At 39.3% G+C, this 21349-nt stretch overlaps 1 protein-coding gene across 6 annotated transcripts in view; it reads left to right on the plus strand.

Annotated features, from left to right (window-relative positions):
* csmd3b (CUB and Sushi multiple domains 3b) overlaps window positions 1-21349 on the plus strand; it is a 311217-nt gene that overhangs the window by 227041 nt on the left and 62827 nt on the right. For all 6 annotated transcript variants that reach the window (XM_079368618.1, XM_079368619.1, XM_079368620.1 and 3 more), the window contains 12 exons: window positions 1-136; window positions 1818-2012; window positions 3414-3552; window positions 4253-4440; window positions 4717-4905; window positions 8557-8673; window positions 8910-9125; window positions 13924-14112; window positions 18680-18780; window positions 19005-19073; window positions 19233-19389; window positions 20931-21122. The exon at window positions 1-136 is cut by the window's left edge and continues 191 nt beyond it. In XM_079368618.1, coding sequence (XP_079224744.1) covers window positions 1-136; window positions 1818-2012; window positions 3414-3552; window positions 4253-4440; window positions 4717-4905; window positions 8557-8673; window positions 8910-9125; window positions 13924-14112; window positions 18680-18780; window positions 19005-19073; window positions 19233-19389; window positions 20931-21122 — 1888 coding nt within the window. The remainder of the gene's footprint in view (window positions 137-1817; window positions 2013-3413; window positions 3553-4252; window positions 4441-4716; window positions 4906-8556; window positions 8674-8909; window positions 9126-13923; window positions 14113-18679; window positions 18781-19004; window positions 19074-19232; window positions 19390-20930; window positions 21123-21349) is intronic.

Here is a 21349-nt window from a genome sequence, read left to right on the forward strand (position 1 = left end):
AATGACGCCGGAGTCATTGGGAGGTTCTCCGGAGCTGAGAGCCCCTCCCATTTGACGTCCAATACTAACACACTGAGGCTGGAGTTCCAGGCTGATCACTCCATGTCGGGAAGAGGATTTAATATCACATACAGCAGTACGTTATCAACCCTTTCATTTTACATGGCTTTCCATTTCAAATACAATACAATACATTGAACTGAGCTGTTTTGTTGGAGGGGGGGGGACAACTTCAAACATCAGAAAGAGACAAAAAGGTGATTTAGGGTCTTGTTTTTTTAGGGTCAATTATAGCAGAAAAATGTTTGGAGTCTGGGTTGTTGTTAGTATATTTTCAGAATATAAATCACTTTCATCCAATGGCTCTTTGTAATCTTATACAATCTGAGGATCTTTTTACAAAAACAGAATATCCATCTTTTCTTGGAAACATTCTCTGGCGAGAAATTCAATTCATAATTCATGATATTCTTAGTTTTCATCACAAGAGTCACTTTGATTTGGCAGGCACATTTCCACTCTGAAATAGTCTGATGTTAGATCTGACTAGAGCCTTCAACAAACACAGACTTGTGGTGTGACAAAAGACAAACTTCATGGATCTAAAGCGAGGTTCATGTGGCTAATGCAGCAGCTAAGAATAGAGGTGCAGGTTAGCAGAACAAAGAGCATCACAAGGCATGGAAGATATTACAGGAACTCTTTGCCTTGTTTATTGTCATCACAGAGTCAGATGAGATTGATATTCTTTTCATCTCCATGTGTCCGGTACAGACAGAAGCCCAGGGTATTTAACTCCATTTAGCATAGAAGAAATTAGCAGAAACGGTACACGTAATTCTGTCAAAGACAAAGAATTATCCTTCAAAGAAAAACCAGCAGTCTTTTTTTAAACATCATACCTTGTGTCTTTAACCTGTTTGGAAATAGAAAGTGAGACTTTAGTGTTTTGGGATCAGGTAAAATCTCAGATATTCCGTCTGCATCGCACTGTTGTCAGCGGTGAAAACTGTTGTTGATCAAAACTCAGGTGACTCTTAGATGTATTGACGATCGTAGACAACAGGATACAACATGTACTAAGTCTAAGTAAGACTGCTTTGGATTTGATAGAGGGCACATTTGTTCACGTTTGATGGTGGCGAACTGTTTGCCCCTGCTTGCAGTCTTTGAGCTAATTTAGGCTAAACACGTCTCTATACCAGCCAAACAGAATTCTTCACATCTAAATGTGAGTCTGATAGCAGAGAGATGCATCTCCCAAATCTTTGTTTGGTCAAAGTGTGGCTCAGTACTTCTTCTTTTTTTTCTTTTACTTTGCGGACACTGTATTTGTCATTTCTAAATCTCTTTATCACATTATCAAAGCTTCATCTGGCAAAACATGACTTTTTTTTTTAGTTGGACTTTACAGTCTATTGATCTGATGAGCCAGACGTTATCACGTAGCAGACATGCTTGCGAGAGTTTCATCAGAAGTTACATTGTTTTGATCCCTCTTAAGCAGGGCAAAAATATTGTGGTAATGAGAAGTGAGAAAAGATATCGAAGGGCAGAGCAGAAAATATAGGAGACAGTTACAGGAGAAATTTATAGATGCGTTTCTGGCAGGGAGTGAACACTAAAAGACGTCACGTTAGAGTAATGGGTCTGTGTGATAGGTTCTCTGGAATTTCATCAAAATAAAGATCAAAATGTACCCTCTAAGTGCCTGTTAAGTGTAGTCCTCATAACTTCCTCACTTTTCTCTTGTATGTGTCCATCTTTGAGCATCTCGTCTCATCAAATCTTTGTCTCTTTGTAACTTTTTACATCAGCGTTTGGCCACAACGAATGCCCAGATCCTGGCATTCCCATCAACGCTCGGCGCTTCGGAGACAGCTTCCAGCTTGGCAGCTCCATTTCTGTGGTCTGTGAGGACGGTTTTATCAAAACCCAGGGAACCGAGACAATCTCCTGTCAGTTAGAAAGAGGAAAAGTCATGTGGAGCGGGCCAATTCCTAAATGTGAAGGTAAATTTTGTCTGGATTGCAGATTGAACTACTAACTCGGGAACAATATGTCAACCAAGATATCATCATTACTTGAGCGTACGGACACAGAAGGGAGAAATCATCTGCTGTCAGCACGTCTTGGGGAAATAAAAATGAAGGTGGCCAGTTAATCTAAATACCCAGGGAGAGACTTACATACAGTATACACTGCTGCTGTGTAGACAGCTATTAATTACAAATAAATGCATCCAAAATGTTTTTTACCTACACTTGGGAAATGATCAGGGGACATAACATGAATAAATATGAATTAAAAACTTGTATCAGATTTTATCATCGCCTTATGTTCTAAAATAAGCAAACATCTGACTTCCCCCTGAAGACAATAAAAACACTAATCCCTGATGACTGCTGTGATTTAACATATATTCATTACGTCCATTTAAAACCATCAAATGTTGAGTTTAACATCCATATCAGTCACATTGATTAGACTTCCATATGCAAATCTTTGTTTTGATTTAAAAAGCCCAAAGTCTCAAAGAACAGCCTCTACAAAAGAAGAAAAAGAACTTGACCCGTTAATCTCTGATCAAACAGAACACCTAACACCGTATAAGTGCTTTAGATAGATCTCCAAAGACAGCAGGTGTAATTAACTTCAAATAAATCCGACACAGCAGCTATTGTTAGAACTGTTGATGGTACAAAGCGAGGCCATGCTAATTGTGCTCCAGGTAATTTAATATCTTCTTTGTAGCCTATGTTTGTCTATATCTACTTCAACATCCACACACTTGAAGGCAGCAGGTACAGGACCAGAACAAATTGAGTTCAGACTCTAAGTTTAACTTCAAACGGGCTCAGATTTGAAAGAGCACCGGAACAGAAGAGCTTCAGGCTCATTTAACTGCGTGATAACATGCAGCCAAACACTCTAAATTATGTGTGCATGATCATGGAGATCATGTTTAAGTGTTGATGTTCCTTTTAGATGCGATTAATGCCATACTTACACTACGTCTAGGATCATTTATATTTTCTCTTAAATAATGAAGGGGAGCACAAGAGCACACTGCTAAAAAGATTCATAAATGTGTTCATGAGGGTCAGTCTCGATCCTGAGAGCTATTTTCCGGATACTACAGAGGTGAAGCATTTTTATATTCAGCCGAAGAGCCAGATTTTCCTTTAGGAGTTGAGAGCAAAAACTAAATAAAAGGGCAGAAAATATTGGTCTGAGATATAGAATATTAATCAGGTAGTAAGAAACACATATTTAAATCAATGCTCATGTTGCTTCTTGTTGGCTGTTTGTGTGGAAGCAACTGATTGTTTTTATTGTTGCCTCTTTCCACTCTCGCCATATCTTCATATGCTGATCTCCTGCTGCTCTCTGTGTCCTCTTCCTCGCTGCAGCTCCGTGTGGTGGCCACTATTCAGCCCCAAATGGGGTGATTTTGTCTCCTGGGTGGCCTGGATACTATAAAGACTCCCTAAGCTGTGAGTGGGTGATTGAATCAGAACCTGGGCGCTCCATCAAACTCACATTTGACAGGTGGGTGGCATAAATCTTTGATTTGGTGCACTATAAAAGCTCTCAGAGCTCTGAACAGGGAGGACTGTGCAGATCTATCAGAATTTCCATCCATTTGTTCCGAAAAGCAAAGATTCACCAAGAATAAAAATGGAAACATCACAGTCTGGATAATGAATTTTGTAGGTTGGAAGACATGGTAATAGTTTGGTTTATGTTGTGTGTTCTCAGGGATTAGAATTGAATATAATAGCAAGACATTATAAGATCCTGTAAATTCGTTTTTATTGGTCCGAGTCTCTTCTTCAAATTGATTTAGCCATAAAGTGCATTCATCAAAACTCACTGAACAACCTGTATAGCAACTAACATCCTGGGACCTCCTAATGTCTCTCTGCAGCATGTGAACTCAATGAATGTAAACAAAACAATAACACAAGGTTTCCCTTTCCTTGCTGTTATGTTCTCAAAAGTCGAACAGTAAGCTGCACAGTTTAAACATTTCAGCAGCTTTCAGAGACTGCTTACCAAAGCGATTCGAATGCAGCACTGATCTTTATGTCTCACTACAGTGTTCCACAGGATGTAGATGTTGGTAATAGACACAGTAGCTGAAGAACCTGAACTTTATTTTGCATTCTCCTCAGTGTTTTAAACTGTCAGCTTTATTCCATAAAGCGGTTATCATCAGTGTATGTGATCTTTTCTTTTTGTTTTGCAGGTTCCAGACTGAGTTGGGTTATGACTTCCTGGAGATCCATGATGGACCGAACCTCCTGTCTCCTCTGGTTGGCTCCTTTAATGGCACCCAGGTGCCCCAGTTTCTGTTCAGCAGCACCAACTTTCTTTATCTGCTGTTCACCACAGACAACAGCAGATCAAATGTGGGCTTCAAACTGTTGTATGAAAGTAAGTCAGAGACAGATAAAACCGTTTTTTTGGGATATACACTGTGGAGCGTGTGTTCAAGAATATTAAGCTGACTTTAAAATGTATTGTCTGAAGATTGGAACATTAAAGTTGCACATCATAGTCCAATGAGTCAGAGGGTGCACACTGTAATGTATAACCATCAAGACAACCAATCTGATGGTTTTAGATTACACTGATCAGCTATATGAATAAATTAAATATTTTCAAGTTTCATACAAACTTTTTTTTCATTTATTTTTTTTTTCTCTCCAGGTGTTACAATCGACAGCTACTCCTGCCTGGACCCTGGTATCCCTGTCAACGGTATCCGCTATGGGCAGGATTTCGCCATCGGGTCCACAGTGTCGTTTGGTTGTGATTCTGGGTACAGACTGAGCCACGAGGAGCCGCTTGTATGTGAGAAGAACCACTGGTGGAGCCACCCTTTACCTACATGTGACGGTAAACGGCAAAAAGATTCCCTCTCATAAAGAAAAGTAATGTCAGGGTCTTTAGAGGTGTCCCCCACTCCCCATCAAAGCTCTTTTTATTGCAGCAGTGATCACATATTTTGTAGGGATCACATACTGACCCGACATGGTACAAGGTCAACTTGCCTGCAGTCTTATTTATGATTCAGTAGTCCACTGACATTTCCAATTGAAAATCCTTTTTTCATAATATCACAAAAATCAAATTGTGCCTTTCTTTTTGTACTAAATAATAAATGTAATAAACACATAAACAACAAGTAGAAAGATATCCATTTACTGTCTTCACCAATTGGTTTATACCAAATTGTCCAAGTATATCCAGAACAAAAAGGGGCCAAGGTGTGGGGAAAAGAAACTCAGAAGCGTATAGGGAGCGGAATCATAAGGAACATGGTGTTCTGCGACAAAACCACTGGTTGAGTAACACACAAATACAAGCAGCAATACACACCTGGGTTCGCTGGGGCCATTGGTAGGGAAGGCTGCTGTGCCTGATAGGGGATGATATGAGGAGAAGATTACAGAGCTGTGGGCATGTAGTGTGTGTGTGCATGTGTGCACTGTATGTCAGCACTTATATATGTGCGTGTGTGTGTGTGTGTGTGTGTGTGTGTGTGTGTGTGTGTGTGTGTGTGTGTGTGTGTGTGTGTGTGTGTGGTGCTTTTATCTGTGTGCCTCCTGTCACCTGCTCTCCTGTGTGAACCGTGAACACAGGACAGTTTGAGGTAGGGTTGATGAGAGCCTGTGTTGGCTGTCACCTCCTCTCTCTTCCACCTCAAATCAAGGAGTCAGGGAAGGGGGAAGGGGATGGGCGATGAGGGGTCTCTCTCACTCTCTCTCATTCTAATCATGTCACAAAAGTAGTGGGAAGGAAGGAGAGATTCATCCGTTTTGTGGCTGCTTTGTTGGTTTGGCGTGTTGGCTCATTCGCGTGTTAACCATATTTGAATTGCACGTTCCGTCAGATGGGCAACCATTTTCCTGCAAGCGCCCTTGGGCATATAAGAATCAAGAGAGCAGCCTGGAATTTGCAGGCTGAATGCTTTTAGGCAGTGTTTACACAGTATGCATCCATATAAATATAGGAACTATTTATGGCTAAGCTTGGTCAGAAATGTTTTGATGATTGAAAACTAGTGCATTTGGAATTGAAAGAGGCAGCCAGCCTAATCCTACAGGACGCTGCTTCAATCCAATTCAATTCATGTTACGTGTTAGCACATACAAGTTAGTCCTGTGTTAATAGATATTTATGAAGATTTCAGTATTTATCTAACCAAATTCCTTTATGTCCATGTAAAATAATAATGGAAAGAAATGAGAATTTCCATCCAGCAGATGAATTCCTCAAGCAATTATGTGAATGAAAGTGAATCAAAATACGATTCAAATTGCTTTTCACACCTTTTTTTTTTGAAGTCCGAAGATTAACTTTTTGTGGGATCACCTCATCCAACTTAATTTGAATAAAAGACAGAACAAATTGGAACACCAGCGTACCGCAAAGGTGGAGAAAAGAGAAAGATGAAAGAAGATCTTGAAAACAGATCTCGGGGAGACAAAGAGAGAGTTAGTTCGGAAAAAAAGAAGGGAACTGGTGCGTGTTTCAAATTTCTCACGCAGCTCAGCATTTAACATTAAGAGCTTCCTGGCAGAAAATAATTAATAATTAATGGAACTTTGTGTGTCTGTGTGTGTGTGTGTGTGTGTGTGTGTGTGTGTGTGTGTGTGTGTGTGTGTGTGTGTGTGTGTGTGTGTGTGTGTGTGTGTGTGTGTGTGTGTGTGTGTGTGTGTGTGTGTGTGTGTGTGCATGAAAGCCTTTGTGCGTGATTAAGCTGTGTGTGTTCGATACGGGTGGGTGCCCATGTCTGCTTGTATAAATGTCAGTGATAATTTCACTCCTCATCCTTGTTTTGAGGTATTATGATGTTGTACGTGTGGTTTATACTGTAATGTAGATAGTGATGCGCCGCTCTTTTGTGGTCAGAGCACATTAATAATGCCTGACCTGCCTGTTCAATGGGGATTGTGGTGGCGGTCACCACTACAGAGGGTCTGTACTGATCGTACTGCAGCCTGGGCTGAACTCCTCAGAGATGACGTTTCTCCACTTACATTAAACTGGTTAATTGTCCTTCTCATGAAAAGTTCAGCAGAACTTCCAGGTTTGACCTTGTCCCAGGAGCTCTGCCACCATAGCACTTTTGGGGTAATGTTATGGCATTTTATGGGTTTATTGTAAGAGGAAATGACAGGCCAGTCGGCCAACTGTAAGATGAACCAACTGGAGCGAGCAGGAATGAAGCACCTTGCAACATATGCATGCATTAGTATGCATAGAATGAGCAACAGATTTCACCAAGCTTTCCTGCGGACCTGGTCTCGTACTGCATAACAATGTGCACAACTGAACAGTGAGCCGAGCTCGCAGGGTCATTCTGAGGCCGTACAGTGAAATGTTCAAAATGTTTTAAGTAATCTTTAAGAAAACCCTTCCCTGGTTTGAATGAATGAATCACTGTTTTAAATTACCTGAAACCAATCTTTCATCCTTTTTTTCTTTATACAGTCACTAATAAGTAAATATACTGTATAATGGTTGATTTCTGTTACTTTTGTTACCACGACAACAGCCTAGTTTAAATTATTACCAACAACCTGCATGAAACAATGCAAAATTCCAATTGTATTTGAAAGTGGCTCTGCAATAACCATTGGCCATGATGAGTGACAAAGTTATGTTAAAAGTGTAAAGTTGTGATATCTTACTGCAAAATTAAAACTTTATCAGCATCCAACATTATGAAACATTGTGCAACTCAAGCCAGTTATCCCAAAGGAAAGAAGCTGCAGTTCACTATGTGTTCTGCTGGAGAGAGGTTCTGTCACTTAATGCTGCAAAATCAGAATACATAAAAGTATTTATGCACCATCTGTCAGCACCTACAGTCTGATCCTACATGTGGAGGGGCTTTTAGAGGCCCGTAGAAAGCTCATTTGAGCTCCAGAGCCCAGAGTGCTCTCCTGGTTATGCGAGAGATGTGTCTGTCTGTGTGAGCATGCAACACTTTTTTACTTGCAGGTGTCACCGCGGTCGCGTTCTACATAGCCGCACTCTTTCTGACCTAAACTAAATGTGTTTAGAAAAAACAACTGTACATGTGACAGACTGTAGTATGGAGAAACCAGAAGAAAATATTAGATGAACCAGAAGAATCACTGCCATAGGTAATCATGAGCAGCCACTGCTTGTCTGAAAGACGTGTAACTTTATTATATTATACTATTAAAAACATATATTATTCAATTATACAGTAAAGTGTTACATTATATATGTCATTACATCACTCTTTTCTTTAATTTTCAGTAACTGTCTTTCGTGTGTGTGTGTGTGTGTGTGTGTGTGTGTGTGTGTGTGTGTGCGTGCGTGCGTGTGTAGGTGTGCGTAGGTGTGCGTGTTTTACAGATGTGAAATTTCAGGTCCACAGGGAAACACTATCCGTTTTAGCCCTGAACTATCTGATGCTAACCTCTGCCTGCCTCCATCCTCTGTCTCCACTCATCTCTCCCACACCCCTCTGCCTCTCTCTCCCCACCTTGTCTCTCTCAATCTGTCCAGCTCTCTGTGGCGGCGATGTTAGAGGTCCCTGGGGTACCATCCTTAGTCCCGGCTATCCAGACAGCTACCCTTCATCTCTCAACTGTACCTGGACGGTTGAAGTCAGCCATGGGAAAGGCAAGAGACACAAGTTCATTCACACGCCTTTATAGAAAGAGACAAGTCGCACACACAGCTGTGCAGCTGCTGCGACAAAGTCACAAACTTTCACTTCATTGGATTCCTAGAGTATTTTGTAGTTTGTTACATATCTAAAGAGAAATAATGACATTCATATTTGTATTTTGTTACCACTCAGTGCATGTTTGAAGTTCATTTAAAATGTGTGTCTGTCTGTCTGTCTGTGTCCTTAGGAGTTCAGTTTCAGTTCAATTCTTTTCATCTGGAGGACCAACACGATTACCTCTTGGTTACCGAGAACGGGAGTTTCGTGCAACCACTGGCTCGCCTGACCGGCAACGAGTTGCCTAGCAACATCAATGCTGGTCTCTATGGCAACTTCAAAGCCCAGCTACGTTTCATCTCTGACTTTTCTATTTCATACGAGGGCTTCAACATAACTTTTTCTGGTAAATATCTGTACTATGGTTAAATTATTATATACAAATTATCCTCAAATTTTCTAAAAGGGGGTACATTTTTCTTTACCCTTGATTCATTATAGTAAGGGTATTTTATCAGATATTTGGCTAATCTGGGAATAAATTCCTTACCAATAGATTTCTTCACAAACATGTTCATAAAGGTGTCTTATAACACATAAAAAAACATTTAATTCCAACTCCCATAGGAAAATCCGTGAGAGCAGCTCAAAGTCGGGGTACCTGGTACTTTATTGGTACTATGTACTTATTGGTGAAAATTTGAAAACGTTAACCTTTGCTTTTGGTAGCTTGTGAGGGGTCAAACTAGGGGTTCTTTAGGATTCTGAATCCATTGCAAACATTTGTTTTCAAAAAAATCCATTCCTTGGTGGAGAAATGGCCACGCCCACTTTTACATGTAAATTTACAATAGCTCTATATGTTGATTTTAATATCTCGAATACTAGTTAAAAAATATACTGCATCACATTGCTTAATGTATTAGGGGTCCAGGTCTGAGTTTTCTTCACACTCTACTGTTCTTAAAGTGGGGACTGGGACCCCCTGGGGGCTTATGAGACACTGAGAGGGGGCTCGCGAGATGTTTTCCATCACCAAATACAAAAGTTGAATGATCTAAAATTTCATATCTTACCCATTATGGTGGAAAAAAAAAACCATTCAAATATTAGTTTAATTTTAACTAATGGTTCAAAAATGGTTAACAGTGGCAAAGTAATTTATGCTTCCCATAAGTGAAACAATGCAGGTGTCTGCTGCTCCCTATGAATGACATTTGACACCTACATAAACTGAGTGTCTGTTAAGGAAATTGTGAATGTCCACACAGTCCTGTTTATACATTATATTATTATACAGCATTTCTTACATTACTCTGTTGAAATAGAGACAGTGGGGTTCCCCGGTCTCTAGCACAGTTATTGTGGGGGTCCAAAGCTGAAATGTATGGTAACCTCTACTCTACATCATCATTGATACAGTTCTTGCACGTTGTACCTTTACCATTTCTGCATGCCAAGATACATTCGACACCTTTCTCCATACAATTAAAGATCCTCAGGAGCCATTGGGTCCTGTGTTTGAACCACCTTATAACCATAAACTCCTCCCACCCATCAATAGTCACTGAGGTCCAAAAGGCTCTGCTAAACCTTTCAGTCCCAGGTTTTGATATAGGCTTGGAAAGTTTGCTTTGCAGCTTCACCCTCTATCTGTTGGAGGTACAGTTTCGAGTTAGATTAACTCAACCACCGCCTTCCATAAAAACCTGTATCAAACCAGACACACTGACACCAGGTATAGAGTAACAGATGGTACATGATATGTGTACTGGAAAATGTGGATACCAGTTCTTTAATGGCTATAGTAACTTGCAAAATGTTCACTGTTAAAACCAAGAACTCCTGTTTTAATCAACAGATTTGAGCAGATATGGTACGTTTATCACCAAGTGCAAAACACCTGGTGCATTTATGCAACAACCTCTAATGTTGAAAAATTAAGCCGATGTGAAAGTGTCAAATCTTGCAGTACGTTGAGTGTCCACTAGAGGCTGGCTGCAGCGGCACAGGAAGTCACATACACACCCATTCAAACAGCCTGTTTTTACAGCAGACATGAACATGTTTACAGCCTGCTTCAAAAAAACAAATAGGTGTGATTAGCTCATGTCTCCATCCACACACATTGTACGGGGGGTGAATTTTTTGATGACTCATCAGTTTTGATTGGATGAAGGATAAGAGTTATTCACAATAAGGCGTGTAGCTGAGTTGATTGATAGGCAGGCGTGGTGTAGCTGGTGTCAAAATGCTCAAAACCTGCCTCAGCTCCAGCTCTTAGCCTGTCGTTAGGTTGACTAAAAGTTAGGTTAACTCAAAGTTAGGTTGAGACAGGATTTTGAGCATAGAAACGATCGGCTTCCAAAACCCCCTGCAGTAACAGATAGGTGATATGACGTCACTGAGGCTTCTGCCATTCATATTTACAGCCTATAGTAACAACACACGCAGAGACACAGGACCACAGTGATCCAGAGCTAAATTTGCAGGTACACTCACACTATTAGATTACTGCTTAGAAACTCGGAGACGAGCAGACAGTTTGTAAAAAATAGTATGTTGTTGTGTTTTGATGCGTGTTTCTAAGGGAACCTTATAAATATGCTGTTTTCTATATAATAGATGCTTCTTTGTTGTGCTTATTAAGATCTTATCTAAACAGATATCTGATTCGAAAAATGCAAACTCAAATTATAAAAGTCACCTTGTATGGTTTTGGTCAGGCTCAGCCCATAAACAAAGTTAAAAGGACAGGCTGGGCTCAGAGAAAACCTGCATTGGCTCAGGTCAGTGGGGCATAGTGTAAGCTAAATGACAAAGGTACAGTGTGCAAGAACTGTATCAATGATGATGTAGAGCAGAGGTTACCATACATTTCAGCTTTGGACCCCCACAATAACTGAGCTAGAGACCGGGGAACCCCACTGTCTCTATTTCAACAGAGTAATGTAAGAAATGCTGTATAATAATATAATGTATAAACAGGACTGTGTGGACATTCAGAATTTCCTTAACAGACACTCAGTTTATGTAGGTGTCAAATGTCATTCATAGGGAGCAACAGACACCTGCATTGTTTCACTTATGGGAAGCATAAATTACTTTGCCACTGTTAACCATTTTTGAACCATTAGTTAAAATTAAACTAATATTTGAATGGGTTTTTTTTCCACCATAATGGGTAAGATATGAAATTTTAGATCATTCAACTTTTGTATTTGGTGATGGAAAGCATCTCGTGACCCCCCTCTCAGTGTCTCATAAGCCCCCAGGGGGTCCCAGTCCCCACTTTAAGAACAGTAGAGTGTGAAGAAAACTCAGACCTGGACCCCTAATACATTAAGCAATGTGGTGCAGTATATTTTTTAACTAGTATTCGAGATATTAAAATCAACATATAGAGCTATTGTAAATTTACATGTAAAAGTGGGCGTGGCCATTTCTCCACCAAGGAATGGATTTTTTTGAAAACAAATGTTTGCAATGGATTCAGAATCCTAAAGAACCCCTAGTTTGACCCCTCACAAGCTACCAAAAGCAAAGGTTAACATTTTCAAATTTTCACCAATAAGTATATCGTACCAATAAAGTACCAGGTACCCCGACTTTGAGCTGCTCTCACGGATTTTCCTATGGGAGTTGGAATTAAATGTTTTTTTATGTGTTATAAGACACCTTTATGAACATGTTTGTGAAGAAATCTATTGGTAAGGAATTTATTCCCAGATTTTTGCAATATGCCCTTACTATTAGTTAGAGAAGCTTCTGTTTTCTTTTCATTTTGGAGAAAAGAATTCTTAATAACACTTTAAGCTACAAAAAGATGCAAACATTTAATTTCTGGCTAATTTTGGACATGCCAAAATGTTGTTGTTTTTTTTAAGTTGTCATCAACAGGCTTCAATCTAACAGCCTCTACAGCACAGGGCTTTTTTTGTTCAAAATATTCAGTAAGGTACATCCAACCAGGCCCGATAAGAGGTTTTGAGTGAACTTCTTGTCATACAAGGCTTCTGTAGCTCTTTAATGTAGGTGGGTGTCTGATCTTGTGGAGCTTGTATGTGATCTGATGGATTTGAAAATGGATCATCCAAGTTCTTTTCTACACCTTTGGGACAATGCTAAGTGAGGCAATAGGAAACATTTCATAAGGCTCGAAGATTATTTCCTACTAAATTCTTGAAATCAGCTAATACATGATCATGCAATCAGGAAATACAACACTAAACAAAATGTTTTCCATCCTTTATCAACATGGGAAGAGGAAAAACAAGAAGAGGAAATCCTGTGTGTTATATTGTGTTACTAAACCATGACCTCTTCCAAAAGCAGGAAAAGGTTAAGGGGCAGGATTATGAGTCCATGTCTTCATGTGCTACACATAAATCAAGATTCTCTGCTGCCCTTTTAGCGCTCTCTCTCATTGACTCTGAAATACAGCAGCACTTCACTCTGCGTCTGCAGGACGTTTTATTGCATCCCAGATGGCATAAGCTGATACTCAGTATGTAACACATGGGAGGTGTCAGCAGAGATGTGACTTGCCAATCTCAACGTGTTCAACAGGCTGTGTCATCCGGCAGAACACTCTGAAACACACATCACATCATCAGTCTTAGCACACTGAAAATAAATCTCCTGCTGAGCTGAACACAAATTCTGCAAGTGCATTTCGGGACACAATGAAGTCAACACACAACTTGTGAGTGTGTTTGCAAAGACTTTAATTTAAATGAAGTGCAACTGAGGTTTTATCACCACCATTGACATTATTAATGAACTGTTTCGTCAAAAAGGGACATTTTTGCATCCCTCCCTCAGTTTACTTTTAATTTTGTTTGTTTTTTTACAAATATTAGCTTGAGAGTAGATTTTCCATGACTTTGAGAGTGGTGGGTATTGATCTGTTGATTTAACGCCATTAGTCGAGGCCACTTTAATTTAATTTCACCACCTCTCACTTACTCTGGTGCCACTTACACAACACTCAGCAGATTTGTGTGTTGCTCAAAACACAAAATAAAGAACACTAAAAAGTACTTTTTCATCCCTTGATGTCGTTTAGTACTTGTTTGACCACAAAAAATTGTACATGTGTAAAGGAAAGTCAGTGTTTGTTTTCTTCAAACAGAACATTAAAATGTGTGCATTCCAAGTTGTCATGTGCAATTATGAATTCCCTTTCAATTTATTTTCTACAGAGTATACTTTGGAGCCCTGTGAGGACCCAGGGATGCCTCGTTTTGGTCGGAGAAACGGCTACAGTTTTGGCGTCGGAGACACCCTGTCTTTTTCTTGCAACATGGGATACCGCCTAGAGGGGGCGCCAGAGTTGATCTGTCTGGGAGGAGGGCGGAGAATGTGGAGTGCACCTTTACCAAGATGTGTTGGTATGTTGTTAAATGACTTCTGCTTTTATTTCTTATCATCAAACCATCCTGTTTAGGTAGAATGGCATGTCTGCTTTTTAAAAGCGCTGCTAAGATATATCTTTGTTTCAGCTGGCAAGATGTCTTGCGAGCTATCATCATATTGAAATATTGATAAGTTTGTTTTTACTTTCTGAAGTGAAGATGATATATGTTTCCCCCTCAAGCATATGTGTTTTTTTTTTCTTCAACAATCCACGCAGATATGGTCTGGAATAACCGATTGCAGTAACTGCAGTGATAAAAACATATTTTCGGTTACTTTGCGGTTGCTGTCTTGAACTTCTTGTAAATGCATTAACCTTTGCCTTTGCTGTGACTTGTTCATCCTTTGGTAAATCATGGTAGCTTCATTTTTAAAGCTACCTGACTCACAAGTCCAAGTTTACTGGCTCTTGTGTGAAGGAGATTGCACAACACAAAGCTTAAAAGAGAAACTAAAAGATTTTTTTTTTTTCACATTTCAAACAGACAAGGAGCATGTATTGTGTTTGAGCTTTCACCTTGCTCTGTCCTTGATTATCACCAAGATAGTTTTTGAGTCCGTGTGAAAACATTCTATTAAATGAGGAACAAAACTGGCTCTGAAATTGAATAGGAGTTCTTTAGTCACTAATCTGTGTAAAAGCCACATTTAAACACGCCAAATTTCTGTTACTGAAGGAACTATAAATGTCAGTGATATTTCTTGGAGGTGAGTCACCAGTGGGCAGAGAGTTTTGGCCTGTTCACAATCCTGGAACACCCTTTTTAATTATGTGTCGCACAATCAAGGACATTATTAAAAATATGGTTTAATTTATCATGCTCTTGGGTGCTTCCACAACTTGTTGAATAACCTGAGGTGGAAAGTTTGGCAATTCCACACAGAAAACATTATTAAAGAGATATAATTTTTCTGTATGACAGGCTTATGAAATTGCTTTGTTAGAATGGCTACACCTTACGCCCATGCCATAACAACCTACCTTATTAATCTTTGTCTCCAATGTCTTTTTTATTTTTAGGTTTTGTCTTTCCTGCGTATTCTCTGCTCAAGCATCCTTTGATAAAAATGTCTTTGTAAAGTATTCATGTCTCTGCTGGAAAACAACGCTTTCTGACTTTTCCATTCACTAATGATTAAGTGAATGGCCCTCTAATGAAAACATGATCTAATGTTCAAAACTGTACTGATCAATTGTGGCTGCCTAAACAGCACAAGGGTTAAGTCTATTAGGTAACATTTTATTTGAAGGGGTATGTCATGACAACTTGAAATGAACATTTTGTAACATGCCTAAACATCAAACTTCAATGAACTATTTACCAATAGCTGTATCTTTTAACATTACATTAACCTATCATATGTGGTTAATGTTGACACTGGCTGTCATTACAACAACATCATGAATAACACTTTGGACTAGTTATTGAGATGCCAGCAAGTTTTATGACACAGTCAAATTATTTTTTGAACAGTGTCATGAATAATTTCCTTGACCTCAAGTAATTTGGACACACACAAGGCGAGGTTTTGTTGTCTGCGTTATTGCCTGTAAGTTTTTATAACCAAGACTTCCTAAAAATGTCAACTTGACTTCCGAAACAACTAAAGGCGACACAGTAGACCATATGACACTTAATGGCAGACATTCAGAAAACGTCCTTTATGTTAACGACAGATCTCATTTCATTGTTATGACAGTGTCATGTCAGTCTAATGCATAATCACAATATTGCTACTTTTTCACATGCATATTCTTTTTTAAATGCTTGAAGGGGATGTGATATCAGTGTACTATCAAACAGATTTATAATAGACTTATGCACCAGATTAAACTCTCATTCATAACAATGACGTTAACAGTCTGTCGCCTCCACAGTACAATGAGCAGTAAACAAAAACAAGCATGAAGGGACAACATGAGGAGGACTATTAATGCAGTGAGGTCGCACAAAAATGAAAGAATGAAGAACTGCTCCATGATCCATAAAGACAAATTAGAAGGCATATTCATTACAATACAGGTTTAATACTGGATGCAAAATATGTACATGTCCTCAGCTACCACCAATTAATTCATGTCCAGGTTTGAAAGGTAATAAAGGGAGACGAGAGGGGAAACGCATGGGGAAAAAAGGAGTGCTCATTAGCTTTAGAGTACATGAAACAATGCTGTAGACAATTATGGGCTTGTACACAAATACACAGAGACACAAGGGCTGCTCCGTGATGGCAAAACTGTTCATCACAATCACACATCACAATCATTTTGAGTGATGTTGAGGTCACAATTTAAAATACAATTACTCATTGATTTGACAATATCTGGATCACATGCATTCATTGAACTTCAACACTCTTGACACTTAAATCATTAAGCCAAGTGAAAAATAAAAATATGATGACAATAAATTCATTAAAATAAATTAACTATGTTTTAGTTTTTTGATGTACTCTAGTGGCGCTCAACGAGCACTTTGAATCATTTACCACTTGTGACAAAACGTGTAGACAAAAATATAATTTTAATTGTATTTTATTTTATTGTTTTTCATGATTGTGGAAAAACAATAAAATAAAATTGTAGTTGAAATTTAAACTTCATTCTTTGCCCAAACCAAATACTAAAAAATACCAAAAAATGAAACCCTCTGAAGCAAACATTTCTTACCACTATGTAACCAGTAGGTAACCATTAAGTAACCAGTAAGTAAATCACACAAATTGTTGCTGGTTAATGGGGAAATAATTACTAGTTAACCATTAGTTAAGTCCAATTCTATAGTGCATCTTTTGACGACTTAAGAGAATAAGGTAAAGCATCATACTGGGTAGTTAACTATGCAACAACGTGTGTATTTTATCAACAGTCATTATCCGTAAAATAATCAGAACATGTGATGAAGAAGTACTCACTATCTACAATGTGTGTGCCTTATTGTAAAGTGTAACCAAAATAAGTGTCATGCAGAACAGGAGCTTACCCAAGAGGATCAATTCTTTGAGTTCATAACTTCAGGGTGTTTTGTTAACAAATGTGTACAGTGAGAGTTGATTCAGGTTTCAGGTTTAGAACCAATAAAGTGAAAGAATACAATCAAGAGACCACAGTAAATGTTTCAGCACTCCTTCACAGGATTGTTTTTAAGCAGCAATATGAGAAGCGTGGGAATATGCAGAGCCCCTATACGCAGACATTTACCATCCAGATCTTGTTAAAGAGAAGATGCAGTACCATAATTCTAGATTCCTGCTCAGAATATTTAACACTCCAAGCTAATGTGTCGCTTTCTGTGATGCTGTTTACAGCTTTCGCTTCTTTGTCATCAACATACAGAAACCCCATAATGCAAAGAGAGGGAGTCGGGTTTTGGTGCAGGTTATGTGTTTTGTATTTAGTTCCTGTGTGTTGTGTTGAATTGATGATGGATGAGATGCACATCACTTAGGAAGGATGAAGAAGAGAGAAAGAAAGTGATTTATAACCCTCTGAGATCTTAGCTATGCAAACGTTTGCTTATTTGGTCCATTTTATAGCATCCTAAGTTTTGTAAAGTACAATACACTAAGCACATAAAGGTGCTTTGTGCCAAGGTTGTGCTCATTGGTATTTTTACATCTTAAAGGTTTTTTTTTTTGTAGATTCAAAGAATTGCTTTGTAAACAAGTGTTTGTGGTTTCAAACCGTTTTCTTTACCTCCAGTAGCTCAAACATACTACTTTTATAAAGCACTGCAAAGACCAATAAAGAGGAGGCTTCTTTTTCGGCTAATGTGTATCGAAATGTGCTTCTATTGGGCATGTAAGCAGGGGAAAGGAGACACAAGCAAGTGATGAAAGTAGAACAGAGAGGGGGGAGGAGTCAAAGACAAAGGTGTTAGGAAAGAAGAGGAAACTGGGGAGAAGCGTTAAAGGTAGCTTGATTGAAGTTGAATAGGGTAAAGAAAGCTCTATTCATAGAGCAAGCGAGAGAGGGAATGAGCCCGAGCAAGAGTGGGGGAGTTAAAGATTAAAGAGAGAGAGGGTGGAGAAGTAATTTTCTAAATGGAAACTGTAGCAGCTTGATTTATTGACGATATGACAGCTGTAATATGACTATTACACCAGTAGAGACACAGAGAGGGAGGGAGAGAAGGAGTGTGGGAAAAAAAGAGGAGGGGGGACATGGTTCTGCAGATAAAGGGTGTGTGTATGTTCGATGTGCAGAGCGAGTATCTTTAGGTAAATGAGTTCCTGTGTTTTATTACCTGCCCATTCCCCTTAAAGGGAGTACATGGCCAACTACACAGCTGTTTAAGAGGGATATTAAATAGCGCACACACCTGCACACAAGCACACATTCAAAGTATCCATGTAAAGGGGAAAAGGAAGCTTCTGCCTCTTGAAGATGAAAAGGTCCTCCTAGGACAGCCTGCGTTCTCTTTTAATGCTCTTACTTTTAGCCGCAACTTCAATCTGTTTTTTTTTTATGAACCTGGAGTTGCATTGTTTGGAACACAAAACCATCATATTTAATGGTCTTCTTTCTGTGTTTGCCATTAGCCGAGTGTGGTTCTTCAGTCATGAACAATGAAGGGATCCTTCTCTCCCCAAACTATCCGATGAACTACGACAACAACCACGAGTGCATCTACAGCATCCAGGTAAACAAACTGAATATGTGCAATGTAACTCGGGATAATAAAGACGTGTAGATGTGTTAACTTTAAGACCACACACAGAATACGGCCTTCTGATAATTCCAAAGTTTTTATAATGAGAAAAAAAAAACAGAAAAGAAATGTCCCTGTGGGAGGTAATAACTGTCTGTTTTCTACCTTTTTTTTGACAACCAACCTGACTCTAGTTTCTTTTTTCTTTTTTTTAGGTTCAGGCTGGAAAAGGCATCAACATCTCTGCTAGAACCTTTCATCTTGCACAAGGGGATATACTCAAAGTAATCACACACATTTATTGTCATCCCTCTGTCATTCCTGACGTCTGTGTGTAAACACGATCGGGGCTGATGAAATGATGACGCCTTTAGAGACAAACCTTATGCGTTAGCAGTTCTTCGGAGCTGCACCCGGAGTTAATTGATCTGTTGTGATTGCAGATTTACGACGGTAAAGACAGCACAGCACATGTCCTTGGAGCATTTACGGGAACCTCAATGTTGGGCCTGACGCTGATCTCCACTTCAAACCACCTCTGGCTGGAGTTTTACAGCGATGCAGAAAGCACAGGGGAAGGATTCAAACTGGTCTACTCAAGTAAGCAATCCCAAATATAATAGAAATATAAACCTAGACCTGCTTACAACCATACCAAGTCAAACCTCACCGTGTTTGTTGGGCTTCTATTTCACCTGAGAATGTAGCACATTGTCTGAAAGACACCTCTTTGTCATCATTGTTTTAGCTGAGGTGTATTTCATAACAAGCAAACCTTAAGCTGCATGAAAAAATAATTGCGCTCTTTCCACGCATGAATGTAAGATTAACATGCAGAGTTTACAAGCAAGCTTTAGTCGACTGGAACGTTTGTATACATTACAAATCGTTACATTTTAAACATAGCTGCATAACCTCCCAGAGGAATAAACAACACTGCAAGCTGGCACGATGATAACACAACTGCAGCGCATGATATAATCCCCAGCTCTGTTCAAACCAGGAAATACAGTACTACAAGTGTAATGCACATGACCTTTTTGCTGTTAATCAAGGCAAAAAAAATAGACTGGACAATGTCAGCACATGAGAATGAGGCTAGTCATCATGGGAGTCATGTCGGATCAGCGATTAAACTCCACATGACAGATGCTCTAATTGCTGACAAGTGTGACACACTTGCTTAATCAATTTTTAACTCTCAATGCTTCTCATTTGAGAAACCATCACCGAAGCGCCACTCGTCACAAGAGGCTTGTCACGTTTGATTAACAAAGCTTTCAGAGGGTTCAGATATCAGTGCTGGATGAGGTGTTAAAGGTGCTCTCACACAGGCACACCCGTGTTTGGCTTTGCCTCTTAGATGGAATTAGAAAATGAAATAGTTTGACTGGAGTCACACAAAATGGCAAAAGGCTGGAATCCAATAAATCTCTGAGGTGTGACTCAGTGAATAATACATGATGGCTTATTTTCTTATACAACTAAAAGTCCAAGATACAATATCAGATTGGCAACCACTCATACCAGGCGTCAGGAAGATTGCAAATATGGTCACATTACTGGAAGATATATATATAAAAGATATTAGATATTAGCTCTGCTGATGGCCATTTTTCAAGGATTTGGATTTGGAGCTACTGCAGGAGATAACTCAAATTTTTTGCACACATCATCTTTCAGGTAAAACTGCAGATCAAATCCTGGTTAAGGTCTTATAGGGATAAGCTATTTATAAAACCCCCGCCATATCCCCCTCTCCAAAACTGTGCGCATGAATAAATAGAATACTCTGAAGATTACCATGGAAACCAAGCTTAAAAAAACAGAGATAAAAAAACACAAAATTGAATAAGGTGTATACATCCTCCAGTATCTCTCCTAATATTGGTACATCTCATGTATCTTTTCCTGCATTTTTTTATTGCATTGGAGGGTGCTTAAAAGGAACGTGTGATCTCAGGAAGCTCATAAAAAAGGATACTTTAGCGTGCTGGTTATTAAGGATGCATTGCTTTGCATCTTAACAACACCGATTCTGTTTCCTGGAGTGGTGTCTTTGCCGCTCCCTCTGTGAGTGTTGAAAAAAAAAAAAAGGTGAACAGAGTAATAAATCTTTTTCTTTCTCTGTCTCTCTTTAGGTTTTGAGTTGTCTCATTGTGAGGACCCAGGCGTGCCTCAGTTTGGCTTCAAGGTCAACGACCAAGGTCATTTCTCCGGGAGCAGCATCACCTACAGATGTGAGCCTGGATACACGCTGCATGGTGCCACCACACTGAAGTGCATGACAGGAGAACGGAGAGCCTGGGATAACCCTCTGCCTTCTTGTATTGGTACGTAACCTGCTACATGAAACACTTACATACACACACAGTCAAATGTATACAAACATACAGAACTACATACAAAAGGAAATTACTAGTAGTGAAACCTTAAGATTGAGAGGGAAAACGTTCTGGTATTTATGCTGTGTTATGTGGGGTCAAAAACACTTCTACAGAGGTTAAAACATGTATTTATTGAACAGATGCACACTTAACCTCGAACTGTCAAGTATTGG

This window comes from Symphodus melops, assembly GCF_947650265.1.
Source record: "Symphodus melops genome assembly, chromosome: 18".
Taxonomy (NCBI): domain Eukaryota; kingdom Metazoa; phylum Chordata; class Actinopteri; order Labriformes; family Labridae; genus Symphodus; species Symphodus melops.